Source organism: Rousettus aegyptiacus, unplaced genomic scaffold (genome assembly GCF_014176215.1).
Source record: "Rousettus aegyptiacus isolate mRouAeg1 unplaced genomic scaffold, mRouAeg1.p scaffold_m13_p_1, whole genome shotgun sequence".
NCBI lineage: Eukaryota > Metazoa > Chordata > Mammalia > Chiroptera > Pteropodidae > Rousettus > Rousettus aegyptiacus.
Genome location: NW_023416284.1, coordinates 35,090,159 through 35,109,168, shown reverse-complemented (window position 1 = coordinate 35,109,168; position 19,010 = coordinate 35,090,159). Strand labels below are relative to the sequence as shown.

General features: G+C 50.3%; 1 protein-coding gene across 19 annotated transcripts in view; it reads left to right on the top strand.

The window, feature by feature from the left end:
- LRP8 (LDL receptor related protein 8) overlaps positions 1-19,010 on the top strand; it is a 73,605-nt gene that overhangs the window by 40,706 nt on the left and 13,889 nt on the right. For 7 of the 19 annotated variants that reach the window (XR_001593914.2, XR_001593915.2, XR_004954997.1 and 4 more), the window contains exons 5-16: positions 2,647-3,030; positions 3,974-4,096; positions 4,919-5,041; positions 7,076-7,153; positions 8,360-8,479; positions 8,554-8,679; positions 11,734-11,908; positions 14,023-14,250; positions 15,202-15,320; positions 15,578-15,717; positions 17,158-17,299; positions 18,104-18,256. Coding sequence is in view for 16 of the 19 variants with exons in the window: in XM_016120408.2 (XP_015975894.2) it covers positions 2,647-3,030; positions 3,974-4,096; positions 4,919-5,041; positions 7,076-7,153; positions 8,360-8,479; positions 8,554-8,679; positions 11,734-11,908; positions 14,023-14,250; positions 15,202-15,320; positions 15,578-15,717; positions 17,158-17,299; positions 18,104-18,256 (1,911 nt within the window). In the remaining 3 variants the exon portion in view is untranslated. The remainder of the gene's footprint in view (positions 1-2,646; positions 3,031-3,973; positions 4,097-4,918; positions 5,042-7,075; positions 7,154-8,359; positions 8,480-8,553; positions 8,680-11,733; positions 11,909-14,022; positions 14,251-15,201; positions 15,321-15,577; positions 15,718-17,157; positions 17,300-18,103; positions 18,257-19,010) is intronic. The other 12 variants (XM_016120402.2, XM_036234215.1, XM_016120407.2 and 9 more) reach the window with 9 other exon arrangements.

The window sequence follows — 19,010 nt, the reverse complement described above, 5'->3', positions numbered from 1 at the left end:
AAGCGTGAATGTCACCAGGCGGTGAAGACATTCCCAACAGCCTCAGCAGGGACAGATGGAAGTAGTCACTGGGATAGTTCCACGTCACTGAGCTTCAAACACAGGATTATCTCCTTCCTGGGGAGCAGGCCAGCAGATCCTGCACCAGTGGGGAGCGTGGCCAGGCCTTGCTCGTTTCAATTCGATGGGCACCTACTGTGTGCTAGTCTTGGAGCCAGGCTCTGGAAGGGACAAAGAGGAGAATCCTACACAGTCCTCCCTCTGGGAGCTCATGATTAATGGGGGAGACGGACTGGCTGTCAATAACGAGGCTGTGAAGCTGGGCTGAGATATGTATGGATGGTCACTCAGGAGCTTTTGCCAGGCAGGCACTTGCCCACCACTGTCTTCCACCCAATTCCCTCCACCGGCCTCTGTATTTGCATCTTATCCATCCTCCCTGGCCGAGGTGAGATGCCATCTCCTCTGGAGGCTTCTGAATCACAGCACTCTTAAGATTCTAAGTCTGGAGTTTGGAAGTAGGAAGCATCTGCGTGGGGGGAGATCCTGGCTGGGGCCAGAAGTTTCAAATCCCTAGTGAAGGCACTGGCTCATTTCTTCAGCTGTGATAATTTTATAGTGCCTCATCAGCCAGCGAGAATCCTTTCCCCTCCTAGCCTCCATAATCAGATGTTTCCTCAGTCATAAAGGCTATCGGTCACTATTGCAGGGGGTGGGAATAGCTTTAACTAGGGCATGTTGTGGCAGAACAGTCCTTGTTAATTATTACAGATAGGAGTGTTAGAAGGTATTAGTGGGCTTCTCCTCTACAGCTCCCAACCACCTGCACGAAGGAAAAAGAATTCTCTCTTCTCTTGTCCTTCAGAGCTTCTTCCATCTGTGAATGCTGGGAGTTGGGTCTCTGGGCATAGGCCTGTGAATGTAGATCTTAAAGTTGCTGTCAGCATCAAAACCTTGGAGAGAACACAGTACAAAGAAGCACTTCCTCCCAGAACTCTGGACATAATGAGTCCTCCCTCCCTGGACATGTACTAGTTGCATCTGGACAGGAAGGAGGGGAGCTAATCTAGGCATTGACATAATCTTGAGGGACAGACATCACAACGTAATGTGTACTTTTCCCACCAATGCCCTAACATCCCAAAAGCCCAGAAAGGGAAAAAAACTCATCTGTCAGAAACTTGATAGAACTGTCAGCAGTATATGACATGAGCTGCTTACATGCGAAACTGAAGACATCATTCTATTTTATGTTCAGAAACAATGAAATGATTTGTTAGAAAATAAAAACAGACTCCTAGCGCCTCCACGTGGAGAGATCTGGTGCTGCCACCACCACTTACCTGTGGCTGCTTACCTCATGCCCCCTGAACCTCCAGGCTCATTCTTGGCCTATGTGTAACGAAGGAAGGAGGGAAGGAGGCAAGGAGGTTGCTGCTCTGAAAACAGCTTACACTCCAGGAAGTATACACTCCAGGAGAAAACCAGAAAACCGAGAGGAGTCAGAGTAGGAAGGAAGAGCCCCAACCTGAGTACTGGTTCCATTGTCACCCTGGACTGACTGTGTGTCCCTGGGAAAATTTCTCCCTTCTCTGGGCCTCAGTTTCCTCATCTGTAAACTGGAAGTTGGACTGGCAATCTCTAAGGCCCTCCCAGTTCCTGAGTTCAGAGCAGCCCACCAGAGAGGGGAAGCCCAGGGCCGCAGGCAGAGCCAGTGACCTTCGTCCTTAACTACTGCACATCCCTAAATTACTCCTCACACACAAGCTAGTCCAGAATCCATCCAAGCCACACCTACTCACTGCAGGGAGCTCTGTGCCAGGCCCTGAGTTAGTCTCAGAGCGTATCCGCATGCCATTTGCGGTCATGAGGCAGACAGTTGGAAGGATATGAGACCTAGACACCCGAGCATGATATAAAAGGCACCCAACAGGAGAGGAGAGGTGAAGGGAGGCTTCCAAAGCAGGGGAGCATGAAGTGTACTATGAAAGAGGTGGAATTTGGGCCCTTGAATGATTAGAACTCATTGTAAAGTGTAGAGACAGTGATGGGCAAGAGGTGTGTACTCAGCAGATAGAACAGCTTGAGTAAAGGCCCAAGGTGGGAACGTGTGCAAATGGTCTGGTGTGACTGAAGCCAGGGTTTGTGTAGGAATGAGGTAGGTAATGGGACAGAGGAGTGGCTCCATGACAGTGGCTTTGGATGCCAGGTCAGGGGACTTAGGATAGTTCGGGCAAATGCCGGTAGGGAGCAGAGGGCTAACTTGTGCTGCTGCACTATAAAGAAATAGCTGCAGACCTTGTTCATGTTACATATCATTTCCTAGGAACATCACAAAGTTCTTCAAGAGAGGCAGCTTTTATAGCTTTAGAGATTTTCCTAGTGCCACTGTCTTGCTGGTAGCAGGACTGAAATTCCCACAGGCTGGGGAGGCTCAGGGAGGGCAAGCGTGTTGCCCAAGGTCACCCTGCATGACCCTGGCAGGACCTGGATTGGAAGCCCCTTTGAGGACATGTCCACCATTCGGCCCCCCAGCAGGGCTCATTGTGGCCCAGAGGTGAGGGTCAGGAACCCTGTAGCAGGACCAGCGGGCCGGGTCGCTGGGGATGAGGTTCAGAGGGCCGACCCACTCTCTGTCCCGCGCAGTGTGCGCCCCGCATGAGTTCCAGTGCAGCAACCGCTCTTGCCTGGCCGCCGTGTTCGTGTGCGATGGCGACGATGACTGCGGCGATGGCAGCGACGAGCGCGGCTGTGCTGACCCGGCCTGCGGGCCCCGCGAGTTCCGCTGCGGCGGCGACGGCGGCGCCTGCATCCCCGAGCGCTGGGTCTGCGACCGCCAATTCGACTGCGAGGACCGCTCGGACGAGGTGGCCGAGCTCTGCGGCCGCGCTGGCCCGGGAGCCACGTCCGCGCCCGCTGCCTGTGCCATCGCCGCCCAGTTCGCCTGCCGCAGTGGCGAGTGCGTGCACCTGGGCTGGCGCTGTGACGGCGACCACGACTGCAAGGACAAGTCGGACGAGGCCGACTGCCGTAAGCCCCGCCCTTCCATAGCGCCCAGCCCCGCAGCTCTCAGCCCTGGGCTGCCTGATGCATCACGCGTCCACCAGGCACACCTTCCTTTCCTCGCTGCTTGTCTGTATTACCCCGATTTACTGTAGCTTAGGAAAAGTGATTTGTTTGAGGTCACGTGGCTACTAGTCTGCAAAGCTCTGGTCTAACTTCAGAGACCAAGGGTCTTTGTGGGTACCTGTGTCCTTTGATGATGCCCTCTCTGTCATACCTCCCACCACTGCCCTTCCCAGTCCCGGGCAGTCACCCACTGGTTCCAACCCTGGGAGACCTTGGTACACTCAGAAACTTCCCCTCCTCTCCCTATTTGCTGGGCCTGCTCATTCTTCAAAGCCTCCCTCAGATTCCTCCCACCTTCCCAGCTGGGTCTCTTCCCTGGGCTCCTGCATGTCCCTAAGACACTCTCGGCATGTCCCACACTGTGTTGCTGTCCTCTGTTCACTCCTCAGCCTCCTTTTGCACCCTTGAGCTCTTAGAGAATAGGGGACTCTTAGTAGTCTCTGTGCTCCCATGTCAGGCACAGCACCCTGCACACAGTGGGTGCTCAGGAAGGGTTTGCTGAAGGATGAAGTCATTAAGCGACAAGACTCAAAAGGCTATGTGTCCACTCTGGAGAGGTGGCCCTGGGGAGAGGCAGTGGACAGGGAAACAGGAGACCTGAGTTTTAGTCCTGGCTCTGCCAGCCGGAGTACTATGTGACCCTGGGTGAGGCCTTCCCCCTCTCTGAGCTTCAGTCTCCCATCTGTACACTGCAAGTGCCTTGGTCAGGTGTCCTTCAAGGACTCCCACCCTCAGCCATGGGTTCTGTTCTTGCCAGGGGTGGCTATGGGGTGGGCGTGGGGAAAGGAAAGCCGTCCCAACACCGTGTTGGCCCTGACCCTCTCCCCTCGCCCTCTCCTGGCAGCACTGGGAACCTGCCGTGGAGATGAGTTCCAGTGTGGGGATGGGACCTGTGTCTCTGCAATCAAGCTCTGCAACCAGGAACAGGACTGTCCAGACGGGAGTGATGAAGCTGGCTGCCTGCAGGGTGCGTGTGGTTTGGAGGTGAAGGGGCAGCATCCTCTGTGAGGAAAAGCCCTGAGCTTTTCCCTGGCTCTGGGAAGAACAGAGTTGAGAGTTGCCTTCCCTTGGTCCCTGAGATGCATCTTTCCCCAGAGTATCATTTGCCCCTACACCACCTGGATCCCCTCCCTGGAGTCCTAGTAGCACCAGAATTGGATTTTTAAGAACTTTGCAAAAGTTGAAAGTACCTGCGGGGCACAAAAGGGCACTGCAGGAAGTCCAGCCCCCACCATTTGTCCACATCCAAATCTCCAAGTGGCTTCCCTCACTAGTTCCCAGACTGAGTAGACACTGGGAGCCCCCTTAATTCTCAGATGGCTCTTCTGGTCATCACTCACCTGCTGCAGGAGCAGGGACCCTGACGCACTGGTCATCTGGGGAAATGGATAAAGCGTTGGGAGGTGAGGCAGCCTCCCCAATGCAGGGCCCCTGAGACATAAGTGTCCCTCAGGAGGTGGTCAGTCTGGCCCCCAGGGTCTCTGTAGAGTTGCTGTGTTGCTTCTTTCCCCTCCCTGAGCTCTGGTACTGCCAAATAAGGCAGAGAACCCCCAACCTTGCCCAGCTAGGTGATGCTTGGGCATCTTGATCATCCTTGGGGTCCTGATTATCCCTGAGGTCTCGTCCTGTGAGCAGAGCTCCCACCAGCCCTGTATTCAGCTGTCTGTCCTAGGCTACCCTCTAGAGACCAGCGGGGGCTGGGGCTGGAGCTCTGCTCGCCTCCCATGCAGCCAGACCTCCCTGCTGAAGGTCTCACAGGTGCTGTCCACTCTTTTGTCTGGCCCGACAGAGTCAACATGTGAGGGTCCCCGCAGATTTCAGTGTAAGAGTGGCGAGTGCGTGGACGGCGGGAAAGTGTGTGATGCTCAGAGGGACTGCCGGGACTGGTCGGATGAGCCTCTGAAAGAGTGTGGTACAGTACCTGTCCGCATCCAACTGCTGGACTAACTAACCCTCCCTTCCACACCCTCTCCTGACAGCCTGGCCAAAGCCCTTGCCTGCCCTTCAGAACCTGTTCTGCTTTGACCCTGTCCTCTCTCTGGCCTCTCACACTGCCCTGCAGCCTCAGACCAGTCTCTGTACTTTTGGGGCCCCTCGTTTTGCCTATCTACAAAACTAGGCCTTTCCTTTCCAGTCCAGATGCTCAAAACATTGTGCTTCCTCTCACAAACCCATCCTCTCCTCCTCACTCCTTCCACATTCAGACATATGGGTGTGTGCTCAGTCTGGAACCTTCTCTCTTCCTCAGTATTTCTACCCTGCTGACCTAGCCAGGGCCCCAGCCTCTGAGGCCTTCCATCTCCCTGAAGGAGTCCCTGCAGAGGGAGAGGTGGGAAACAGCGGGTAGGTGGCCAGTTGAGGCACGTGCCAAGGCCACCTGGCTCAGGCAGGGCCTGGGTAAGGGGAGGACAGACCAAGCAGCAGAGGGTGATACCATTCCTGAGCCCTGAGAAACTCAGGCCTTCTGGAAACCAGACTAACAGGCTTGACATGAGTGAGGAGCAGAAGGGGGTGGCTGTCCTGATGGCTAGAGCTGTCGGGATGGGTTCCAGGCTAGAAAGAACAAGAGAGTCTGGGCTATAGGTGGAGTGGGTATCCTAGAAAACACATAGGAAACCCAGTGTGGGCTCCAGGAGGGTTTATTTCTGAGGTCAGGAGTTTGGACAGAGAATATCTGGGAGGACAGAGCCTAGGTCAGACCCTCTCACCCTACCTTCCTGCAGACATTTTCACCCAGCACCTCCCTTTCTGGGCACGCAGAGGAACTTCGCTCTTTGGAGCTCCCTAGGAACAGCATGTTTCTGTCCCTGTTGAAGATTAAAAAATTGATTTTGCAAGGAAGAATATCTGGGCGAAGGTCACTCAGCCTGCACGTGAACTTGCAGGTTGTAGACTCCCCACCTACCCCCCGCCCCAAAGGCCCTGCCAAGAACAGTCCCAGAAGACGGAACCTATGGAAGAGAGGAGAGGAAAGCAGGAACAACTGAACCCAGCCCCCAGCCCTCCCAGACTTGGAGTTAGCCAGGGACTGCTAACCTACTAAACTCTCTTCTCTCTCATTTTCTGCATGACACACCAAAGAGACGTATGTACGCACGTGTTTGTGTCTGTGTGCTGGTAAGAGCCCAGTATCTGTATCCATGCCTCTTTCTCTGAGTAAGGCAAGGGAATTGCATCCCGTGACTCTGTGTGTGTTCCCACATCTGTGTGAATGTGTCTGTGGAGTCCATAGGCCTGTCTGCCTCTGCATATAAGCTGGTGTGTGTGTGCATGCAGGTGTGCGCATGTGCTGGGGAAGGGCCTGCTGAAGGATTTGTCCCTTCCTTCTATGAGGGACCTCAAATGCTGCTCAGGCTCTCTGGACCCCCTGCCCCTCCTCTCCTGCAGGCTCTCCAATAGAATCACCTCCAGGCTAGATAGAATTGGGAAAGCCCAGAGACTCCCCTTCAGCCTCCACCTCAGTGTTGGCCTCCCAGGGAAGGGCTGACAAGGATGGACAGTTCCAGACCAGGTCCCCGTTCTTGCCCCAACTACCTCAGCCTTGGAGGACTCTGCCTTCCCCTTTTATAGAAGCCTTAGTCCTCTAGCTCACCCCTTTCCCCTTTCCAAGCCCTCCTAAATGTGCCATTCTATCCATGCTCAGTAAACAACAAATGTTGAGTTTCTGTTTCTTATAAAAGGAGAAGAAGAAAGTGAGTGGGTACATGAATGAGACAGAGAGTGGGTGAACAAATGAATAAATAGCCCTAGGGAATAATGTGGTATGGGAGAGGGCAGGAAGGGCTTGGAGTGACAGAAAGATTCCTGGAGGTGGTACCTCACAGACACCACCCCAAAGGTACCATGGCTCAGCCCACACCAAGGGCTGAGGCTTCCTCAGGACAGGCCTGGCTGAGTCACTCCCAGGCCCCCTAGTCATGGGATTGCTATGGTCTTGTTCTTTCAGTTCTGCCGCCATCTCGGAGAAACAGGAGGAGGCCCAGGGGTGAAGGGGAACATCCCCTAAGTATGGCTCAGGCTGGAGGTGGGGCATCCACAGCTGTGCATGTCCTGGGGGTAGGCAGCTCAGACCGACTGTGTGCATGGCTGTGGCTGGCTCAGCTCAGCTCTGCTTGGCTTGGCTGGAGTGGTGGTGCATGAGCCTGGTGGGCAGAAGGGTGGTATGGCACCTTCACTTGGCTTGCAGAATTAACCTTCTATGATTTTAAAACTCAGAAGATGCTATTAGAACTGGGTGAGCCTCGGTCCTGGCCTCTCTGACCTCCTCTAGGATCCTGCCAGAAGGTGGTGAGGGAGTGGATGATGGGGCAACAAGATGTCTTCCTGGCAACCCTTCATCCCGTGAAGCAGTTGGTAACTCTGGGACCAGGCCCGTGACTAAGTGTAGAAAGAGGGACAAGTGCTGAGAGGAGAGGAGAGGAGGTGAAAAGATCCAATGTAGTTTATGAAAGAAAATTCATTTAGGAAATTGCCTGGGAGTCTTAAGATAACTACAGCTCACTAGAGGGCAGACTTTGTTCAGACTGCTTCCGCATGGTGGGTTAGCTCTGGGCCCTGTCCGGAGAGGGACATGGACAGATGGTACCTAAACTGTAGGGGACCAGAAATCAGTACTTTAAGGAGATTACGAGGGAGCCATTAGACTCTGGCTAGCCCCACACAGCAGAGAAGAGCAGAAGCAGAAGCTACAGTGGGGCTGATCCTATGAGGAAGAACTTTGTTCGGGTGGAGCCAGCTGCTTCGGGAGGGAAGTGGGCTTCAGAGGCTGGAGACGTCAAAGCAACTACACTTCAGAAGGGATTACTGGGGTATCCTGAGAGTTGGACGTGGTACATGACATGAAGGTCCCTTCAGCTCAGGTCACAAGGAAGGAAAGGAGGAGCTGGAAGAAATGTGTTTGTGAAAGGAAAGACCTTAGGCAGCTAGGCTACCTAGCTGCCTCAAGCCTGGCAGTGGACAGAGCTCTGGCCTGGGAGACAAAGGACCTGCATTCTAGTTCCACTCTGTCACTGTCTGTGTGTCTGGCCTTGAGCAAGGACCTGCCCCTCTCTAACCCTCCTCTTGCCCAGTCACCTGGTTAATGAGGCTGAGGCTCAATGAGGCCACAGAGCATCCTGGCTCTGTGGGAATTCCGCTGCACCTAGTCTCTGCTTCAGCTCTGGGTGTACCCCTGTCTGGTCCCTACCGCAGTCTGGCTCCTGGACCCTCAGGAGCCCATGTCCCTCCCCAGGGCTGAACGAGTGTCTGCACAACAATGGTGGCTGCTCCCACATCTGCACTGACCTCAAGATCGGTTTTGAGTGCACCTGCCCAGCTGGCTACCGGCTCTTGGACCAGAAGACCTGTGGCGGTGAGACCCTCCCCTCACACCTTCAAGCAAAGGCAGATCCTTCTGCCAGTTTTGACATCTACTCCTCCCCACAGACATTGACGAGTGTGAGGACCCAGATGCCTGCAGCCAAATCTGTGTCAATTACAAAGGCTACTTTAAGTGCGAGTGCCACCCTGGCTATGAGATGGACACATTGACCAAGAACTGCAAGGCTGTCGGTATGGATATCCCAAGGTGGGGAGTAAGGGGGAAATTCTGAGGGAGTATAGAGTGCAGTGTGCTTCTGCATATGGATGGATATGCACACGTGTGTGCACACATACACACACACAGAAAGCAGATGGCACACACAGTGCTCAGAGTGTAAATACATATCACACACACAATGCACTGTACACTAACCCCCACATGGACACTTCATAGAGCCATCCAGTACAGCCCACAGAAACTGCAATAATACAACATACAATGTTTAGACAAACTGAACCATGCAGACTAGCAGACTACACACACAGCATAGGCAGTTCACACAAAGAGCTTGAATATGTGCAGACCCAACACTGATCAGGTCAGCCAACTGAATTCATTCATGTAATTCAGTTCTTTATACTGAACACTTAACTTTGTTATAGGCACTGGGGATTCAGCAGTAAGCAAAACAGACACAAATCCTTGTCTGCCCTTATGGGACTTACCTTCTAGTGGGTGACACAGACAAGAAATCAGATAAATGAATAAAATACAGTGTATGGCAGGTGGTAATAAAGGTTTAGGAATGGAAGTGGGTTATAGTTTTAGAGTGGTCAGAGAAGCCCACACTTTTATGAGAAGGCGACATTTGCAGCGAAGGAGTAAGCCATGCATTTATCTGCTCTCCTCTGCTGTGTGGGGCTCGCCCGTAGCATCAGGCGACAGAACAGAAAGTGCTAAGGCCCTAAGGTAGGAGCATGCCTGGTGGTTCAGATACCACTGAGGAAGCCAGTGTAGCTGGAGCAAAGAGAATAGGAGGAGATAAGGCAGAGAGTTGACTTGAAGCAGATCACAAAGGTCTGCTACACCATTGTGATGGCTGACTCTCAATTTCACTCTAAGTCAGGGGTAAGCGTTTAAGAGTTTTAAATAGAGAAGGATATGGTGTGTCTTACATTTTAACTGGCTTCCTCTGGCCACTGTGTTGAGAATAGATGGTAGGGCAAGGGAGGAAGCAGGCAAACCATTTAAGAGGTTTTTGCAATAATCCAGAAGAGAGGTGATGATGGCTTGGATCAGGGTGTTACGGTGGGAATATGAGAGGTGGACAGACTATCGGATATATTTTGAAGATCAGGATTTATCTTAAAGCAGCAAGATTTACTTGTGAATTAAATGTGGGATGTAAGAGAAATTAATGTCAAAGCTGACTCCGAGATTTTTGGCCAAGAACAGGAAAAATAGGATTGCTATTTACAGAGTTGAAAAAGATGGTGGGGAATATTAGATTGCTTTGGACATGTTAATTTAAGAAAACTAGACATCTAAGTGGAGGTATTTGAGTAGGCAGTTGGATCTACGAGCATGGAGTTCAGATGTACAAATATAGTGCACAGTGTATAGGTTATAACAATATAGTAGCTATAATAATTGACATGTAGCCCATAAACCCAAAAACATGCCACCCAAACTGTGCAATATACAGCACATACATTAATATGTCATATGTAACATGTAACCTGTTCTTACCCCCACAGGGGACACAGTAATATACAACACGGATTATATATGTGCAGTGCAGATAACACACAATTTTCCATGTAGACACAAAACCCCCCCATATTTAGATGAATATCTAAAGTGCCATTACACAAAAACTCAAATCATAAATATACTGGGTTCCTGTCAGAGTCACGGCTCTTAGTAAAATCCACCTCAAGATACTCTGTAATCCAGCTCCTACCTTCAGGAAGATAAAGTGCCATTGCTCTCATTTCGGAGTGAGAAAAATCGCATAGTTAGTCAGTGGCAGAGCTGGACCTTGAAGCCACTTTTCCTCCTTTCTCCTTTCTGCGCTTGGAGCCCTATTTTTCTATGTTTGTACCATGCCCTCCGTCACCCCTGCTGTACTTTGAAATAGTCTCCATCTCTACACACAGGTCACACACCCAGCCGCAGGCCCCACACGGCTCTGTGCTAGTCCCACCCTGCCCCTTGGGAACACATTAGCCTGGCAAGATGCACAGTGACAGGGATCAGGTGGCCAGAAGTGTCAGCTGGAAAATAAGAAGAGGTGAAGGCACAGGCAGGTACAGGTGTTGCTATCAGACATTATCTGTGCCTGAGAGAGGTCTGACAATCTAAAAACATGCTGGGGGACTGGCGGTCTGTGTTAAGTGCTGGGCCCTCATAGGCCCGTGGGACAGTGACCCTCCATATGGAGTAGCCAGCAATTTCTAGGTCACTGATGATCTTCCTAAAATCTAATCTTAAATCTAAAAATGGATTTTATGTTTACATGAGCAGTTGAATGTTGTCTTCATTGCACATATAAAATCTGTGTCATATATTACATACATCCCATCCTTGCTATTGGCTCAGAATAAAGTGTAAACTTTTCACCTAGCTCACAGGACCCTTTGTGGTCTGGCCTCTGCCATCCTCTGCAGCTTCATCTATTGTCATGTCCCCAAATACATACTCTACATAAACTAAAGACTCACAATGACCTCCCTGAATCTCGTCCCTCTTGTCTTACATCCAGCTCTGATGTCAGTCCTCCATGCTGGAGCCTCAGTCATCTTTCTAAAAGTTAATGCTGGCATTACCCCTTCTTGAACTATTGCAGTGGGGCCCTAAGCAGAGGAAGTGTTAGTTGCTAGGGAGAAATGCATTTTAAGTAGAGAGGACAGCTCAAGCAAAAGCCCTGAGGCAGCAGAACTCTGCCGTGGCTAGGTAATGACAGGTAGTCTGGTGGCTAGAATCAAAGTGGGTTAGAAGACTAAGTGATGAGGCTGTACAGGGAGCTTGGGGTCACACTGTGGAAGGCCATCAGTGCAAGCCTGAGGCGGAAATGAGGAGTCATAAAAAATTTGGGGAGAGTTTTTATCTAATAGAATAAAAATCGTGGTCCTTTGCATCTTATGCTTTTTGTACCCATTATTTCATCTGCTCCCCTAACCTATGAGATAGGAATTGTCACTCCTATTCTACAGGAAAATGAGGTCAGTAATAGAGGCTTGGTCTCCAGATTCCCCACCTCTTGCACTGACCCCTTCTCTCTCAACTTCCCTGAATGGCAGCTGGCAGAAGCCCGTCCCTAATCTTCACTAACCGGCACGAAGTGCGGAGGATAGACCTGGTAAAGCGAGACTACTCACGCCTCATCCCTATGCTCAAGAATGTTGTGGCTCTGGATGTCGAAGTTGCCACCAATCGCATCTACTGGTGTGACCTCTCTTACCGCAAGATCTACAGGTGAGCAGTGGCAGGTATCCTGCCGCCAGGGTAGGAACTGATGGAGAGAAGAGGAAGGGTGGCCTCTGTGCTTCCTCTGCCTCAAAGATTTCCCGGAATAGAGATGGGGCTTGGGAAGGGACAGAGGATCGTAGTGACTGTGGAATTGCAAGGACTTCACCCACCTGGCATTAAATGCTGAGGATTGGGAGAGCGGCTTTGAGCTCCACACTCTTGGGCTTTGACTGACCTCTGGTGGCCCAATGGGGAAGTGCAAGACACAGGAAATGTTCAGTTGAGACAAAAGGGAAGAAATCCCTGGCTTTGGTGAAGACTTTCAAAGCAGCTCACATATCTGTGTGTTGGATCCTAGAGATTTAAAGATGACTCAGACCTGGTCCTGCCTGGAGGATCCCACTCATAACATAGTGACATCCACTGTGATGAGCATGAGGGGAACATATAGAGGCAGCCTCTCACCCAATCAGAGAGTCAGGAAAATCTTCCTGGATGCACTACCTGCAGTCCGGCCTGTCACTGGATTTGTGACACCACAGCCTGTGGACTTTGAGTCTCAGGAAGACTCTTCACACACGAAGTTCTCTCCTAGGTTTTTTCAAATACCACAAGCCTGCCTCCCTGCATGTCTTGGCCCCCTTTTGGTAATCATGTCCTCTCTTTGTCCTGAGATCCATCCGCTTGGCAGAACTACTGATGACCAGGCACTGTTGAAAGAATTATGGGATGGGTGGGTAGGTGGATGGATGGATCAATGAATGGATAGATGGAAATATACCAAGTGCTACTCACCGACATCTCGATGCCTACCACATGTCCCAACACAGAGACACGTACTCAGTTCACACACACACACACACACACACACACACACACACACACACGGAGAGAGAGAGAGAGACAGCTAGAGCAGTACTTGCCCATATAACTAAAAGCCCATATAACTTTTATAACTAAAAGAGGCAGGATTTGATGACAGACTGGATATGGGGCTGAGGAAGAAGAGTCCAAATGACTCCAGGTTCATTCTGGGATTTTTAGGTGCTGGTTTAGGAGGTTTTGTGTATGGTAGTTCTAGCATCTTAGGTGAAAGTCGAGAAGGGTTGGGTGGGGGTTGGGCAGTCTGGACAACTGGCTGAGATTGAGGGGAATAGGGATGAGCAGCTTTGGTTGTATTGAGTTCAAGGTGTCCCTGAGATATCGGAGGAGGGCTTTACGATCTAGGGTTTCGGAGAGTTGTGGTAATAGGAGAGTCATACTTATGGATGGCAGTGGGCACTGTGGAACTAACTGCCCAGAGAGAAGTTATGGGGAGAAGAAAAAAACTTGAGAAAAACAGTATTTGGGGGACAGAAGTTCTCATTAATGTTGCCTCAGTGTCTACTGTATTTTCAGCCCCTGCCCTCCATTGTCACCGGCACAAGCCTTCTGCAGACCCTCTATCTCTTACCTAGATGCAGTAACAGCCTCCTAATCAGCCTTCATTCCCTCCCTTTCCAATCCATCTCATAGTCCACAGGTGCCACAGTGATCTAATATGCTCATCTGACCCTGTCCTCTGACCTGTTCAGTTACCCTCTCCCGGAAAAGTCCTAACTCCTTAGTGTGCCATGCAGAGCCTGTCAGGATGCGGCCCCTGCCTACATTTACTTCCAGTCTTTTATCCCACCTACCCAGCTCTATCCCCACTGAATATCTCACCTTATTCAATACTCTAGAACACATACCTCTAGACATTTGCACATGCTGTTCCCTCTGCTGTCTTTTGTGTTCCTAGTGAACTAGTCCTTCAGGACCCAACTACAAAGCCTCCTCCAGCCCTCCAGGATGATGTAGTCTCCATACTTTCCGTAATCACATTGTACTGTAATGATCTGACTAAATTTCCATCCCCCATTAAGCTGGGCTCCTCCAGGCCAGAGGCTATGGCCGATTCAAACCTATACACTGATTCCACCTGTATGGTGGCCCAGGGAATGTGTTGAATAGAAATTAGCCAAGTTCCTCTAAAATGCACTGCCATGGCCCACAGGAAGAGAGGGGAAGGGCGCATAGGCAACTCCAGAGGGGTGCGTGGGTAGAACGCCTGCACTATGGTCAGCTCTGGTTGCTCCTAGCGCCTACATGGACAAGGCCAGTGACCCAGCAGAGCAGGAGGTGCTCATTGACAAGCAGCTGCACTCTCCAGAGGGCCTGGCGGTGGATTGGGTCCACAAGCACATCTACTGGACAGACTCGGGCAACAAGACCATCTCAGTGGCCACAGTTGATGGTGGCCGGCGATGCACTCTTTTCAGCCAGGACCTCAGTGAACCCCGGGCAATCGCTGTTGACCCCCTGCGAGGGTGAGTGTCCCCACCTAGAACTCCCACTATATGTACTCAGTCCTCACGTGTCTGTCATAAGAGCTCTCTTGAGGGCTTTGGAAGGCTCTGGGTCACTCAGACACAGCCCAAGGGAAGAAAGTTCGCGCAGGCCCCTCAGCCTATTAACCCCCGACCAAGGATTCTTTCAGCATTGGTCATCAGAGTTCTTGGGACTCTGCCGCTCGCTCATCATATCAGAGCATCTCAAAGTAAAGCAGGGTTCTAGATATTGCCTAGAAGCTCCTAGGGCAGGAAGTCTGTCCTCAGGCTGCTGTATGCTGCAGGTATGCATCTGATGGCTGCTCACACACTTTCAGATGGGAGCTCATTACTTCACCTGGGGCCTATTTCATTTTGGGACAGCTCTGCATATTAGAATTTGGTTTTTTTTCCATTTCGTTTGACTTTTTTTTCTCCTATTCCCAAATATGCCCCTCTTCCTCCATAGTCCTGATATAAGTACATGAGATGAAACCACTCAGCCCAGTGCCTGGCACATAGTAAGTACTCGATAAACATTCAAGAAAAAAGAGAGAGAAGCCTTAGACAGTTCTAGCTGTGTAATCCTGAGTAGGTCATCTGTTTTCTCCTCTGTAGACTGGAAAAGTAAGAGAGAGTTGACAAAGGCCCTTCCTGCTCTGGCATGCTAGTGTTCTAGTTGGAGCTACCAGAAGTGAGGATGGGCTCCCAGGCTGTCCAGCTGAGGCTGGGTGGACACTTGGGGAATACAGGCTTCCCAGGACTTAGATGATATGAAAGCTAAATCACCTGCTAACTTTAATATTTGATGGTTCCAATGGATTTCAGAGGTCTTCGCAGTCCCCACTAAGCATAATCTTCACTATTCATTGGGTCATTGAGCCCTTGTGATACAGACCACCTGAATTATGTCCTTGATAAAAAGCCCACTGAGGTTCTTCTCTCTTTTAGGTTCATGTATTGGTCTGACTGGGGGTATCAAGCAAAGATTGAGAAGTCCGGGCTCAATGGTGTGGACCGGCAAATACTCGTGTCAGACAATATTGAGTGGCCCAACGGAATCACCCTGGGTGAGCCCTGCCTTCCTAGACTGGGGGCTATTCTAGCACCTGGTCCTGACCACCACCCCGAGCCCCATGGGTCTTATTTCTGCATCCCCTCATAGTGCCAGTGCATGTGTTTCCTGATGGTTGCCCCAGGCTGGCCTCAGTCTGAGGCTGGGCCTGGAGATGTGGGCAGGGATGGGGCACAGAGAAGCAGAGATCAAGGCTTCTGAGCCAGGGAGCAGGCTCATGACCTTATCCTCCATCCCCTTTTCCTCCCCAAGATTTGCTGAACCAGCGCTTATACTGGGTAGACTCCAAGCTGCATCAGCTGTCCAGCATTGACTTCAGCGGAGGCAACAGAAAGATGCTGATTTCCTCCCCTGACTTCCTTAGCCACCCTTTTGGGATAGCTGTGTTTGAGGTAAGCCCCGCAAAGGGAGCCTTGGCCCTATTAGGAAGCCAAAGCCTAGAAAAGGCTTATTCAAAAAGGACAACTCCCTGAGACTTGTCCAAATGCAAACAAAGGGGCAGGGAAGCCAAATGACTTGTTTGTGCACACTCTGTGAGCTGCCTCCATGCAAAGGCTTTACAGCCCATTGTCTCTACCTGGTAGCCTTTTCTGTACTCCCTTCCTAAGAACACTCTCTCAGAGCACCGCTCATAGGTAAGTTGCTAGACCATGTATGTTTTCTCTCTGAACCCTCAGCACCCAGCACTATGCCCACATATACAGAAGGTACCCAATAAAGGGAGGAAGGGAAGAAGGAATTTACATTTCCTTAGAATCATGTATTGGAAATGGCCTGAGAGATGCCATTCAACTCAGCACACTTTTATTGATCTTTGCTGGACCCTGGGTTCACAGAAGTGAGTCAGATAGCATCCCAGTCCTCAAGAAGCTCTTAGGGGGGTGAAGAGACAAGAGACCCTCCTGTGTTCTGATCCTAATAACCTTTCTCCTCGGGGAACAAGGAAGCCAAAACTAACCAAGGTCTCACACACCTACCTCTTCCCCATAACTAACTCTGCCACCAAGGGGAGGGAAAGCAAGGGGACAGAGGTCTGTGGTGGGCACTGGCAATATTTGCTTGGAGCGACATCACTCAGCACTGCTCTGAATCTATGGGCAAAGCCCCACCTTCAAATCCAGCCCCTGCTTCAAAAGACAGGTGTGTTCAGACCCATACGTGCTTATGTATATTTTTGGCATGTATATGTTAAGTATATGTATGTGCATGTGTGTACATAAATGTATCCATTTAAAAGTGTGTATTCCTGTATGTGCTGGTACTTCTGAGTGTAAATATGTATACCAGTACTTAGACAAATCCTTGTTTAGGTCCAAGTGTGCCTTTTTGTGTGTAGACGAGCATGTGGGTATATGTCCAGACCTGTGCATGAGGCTGCATGGTCTCACCTGTCAATGTAGATCTGTCTATAGATGCGCATTCAGGCTTGGATGGACTAACCATTGGATGCATGTGTATTCTACCCAGAGACTATAGAAGGCTCAACAGGGAATAGTCAGCAGCTCACACATGCCCTCTAATCTTGGTCCTGGGCCCTAGTAATAGTAATAGCTAATTGAGACCCAACCTTGGGTCTCTGCTGGGCTCCAGGGAGCTGGCCTAGCTCAGCCTTCAAGCCAAAGCACAGATTCACCAACTAACCCTCTGAGACAGAAGGGAACCGGAGCATACGTCACAGATGAAAGGCTGAGAGTCCCACTGAATCTGTGGACAGGAGAGCTCAGGGGAGATGGCAGGGTAGTTCTTATGACTACGATTTGGGGCTGAGCCCTAAGATTGAGGTTATGATTTTAGACTCTAGGCCTCCCATCTGCTGCATCTGTATCCCACAGGACAAGGTATTCTGGACAGACTTGGAGAATGAGGCCATTTTCAGTGCAAATCGGCTCAATGGCCTGGAAATCTCTGTCCTAGCCGAGAACCTCAACAACCCACATGACATTGTCATCTTCCATGAGCTGAAGCAGCCAAGAGGTGAGCCCTTCCTGGTCCCAGGTCCCCTGCCCATGTCCTTTGCCTCCACTAGGCAGGCTGCATTCATGTTCATATAACAATGTCTCAGCACCCCAGTAATAATGGCAGCAATCCCTCTAGTTCGTAGGGTGCTTTGCTGTCACATATTTTATCTCATTTTGGCCTCAAGCTCTTGGTGAAATAAGGCTGGGTATAAATACATAAATGCCCTATTTTTGCTAATCCTACAAAGTGTAAGTATTACTGTTCCCATTTAACAATTGAAGAAAGTGTAGCTCAGAGAGGTAAAATATGGTTAGCAGGTGGCAGAACCAAAACCTAAACTCAGGAGTCCGACAGACCTCAGTTTAAATTGTCTCCAAAATTACTAGAGGTACAGCTCTGACAAGTTTTTTCTTTGAGCCTAGGTATCATTTATCTGTCAATTTGGGGTATAATACCCACCTCTCAGAGCCATTGTCAGGATTAGGTGAAAGTGTGAGGATAACACTCCAGGTACAGTCCTGGAAGGTGGCCAGTAACAGTAGTAGAGAGCTTTTTGAGCAAGCCCCGTAGGAAGGGCCTTATCCTTGGGAGAAGAGAAGACCCGGCATGTCCCATCTATGGCCTATCTCTCTCTCTCTCTATCTCTCTATCTATCTATCTCTCTATCTATGTTTCTCTCTCTCTCTCTCTCTCTCTCTCTCTCTCTCTCTCTCTCTCTCTCTCCTCTTTCTCTCTCTCTCCTCTTTCTCTCTCTCTCTCCTCTTTCTCTCTCTGTCTCTTTCAGTCTCGCAATCTCTCAATCTCTCTCTCTGCCATTAGCTGCAGATGCCTGTGAGCTGAGTGCCCAGCCCAATGGAGGCTGCGAGTACCTGTGCCTTCCTGCTCCTCAGATCTCCAGCCACTCTCCCAAGTACACGTGTGCCTGTCCTGACACAATGTGGCTGGGCCCAGATATGAAGAGGTGTTACCGAGGTAAGCAGACCTACCAGGAAGGGTAGCCCCTGGCCATGCCAGACCTCATCCTGCTGAAATTCTCCCTTGGCTTCTGGGACACTGTACACCCCTGGTTTTCCTCCACCTGCTCTGGCTTCATATTGCCTCTGCAAGTTCCTTTTCTTTACCTTCCTTGGATGCTGGTGTCTCCCAGGGTCCTAACAAAGGTTTCTCTTCTCACTCCTAAGAAAAATGCACATATACAGACAACATTTTAAATTCAGTTTCAGGGGCTTTCTTGGTGTCCCCGAGGACCTCAAATTAAGAACCCTTGATCCCCATTGGCTTTAATTTCTGTTTCTATATAAGTGACTATGAGCTTGCCTATTTCTCACCTAGAACTTAACACACTACATAGAAACCCTTTTGTGATATGATTTGGACTAACAGTTAATACATCAACCATATAAATTTATATTCATTCCCCAGTCTTGATGCACGGCCAAGGCCTTTTGTTTGAGCATAAGTCTGCTGCATCACTTATGATTTCCAGATCTACTTAGTAAAAGTGGAGTGAGAATTTAAACCTAATGGTTTAACAATATATGCGTAAAATCCTTCTAGATTCCCCTCCTCCCAGACTTTAATGGTGGTCTTGCCCACACCTAATTCTACAGCACTCTTTTAATGACTCATCTTTATCAAATCAATGTGCAGTAGAAACACAGACATAGTTCTTGGGATTCAGCTAAAGAAAAGATCACGGCCCATTCAGGAGGATTAGGGAAGCCTT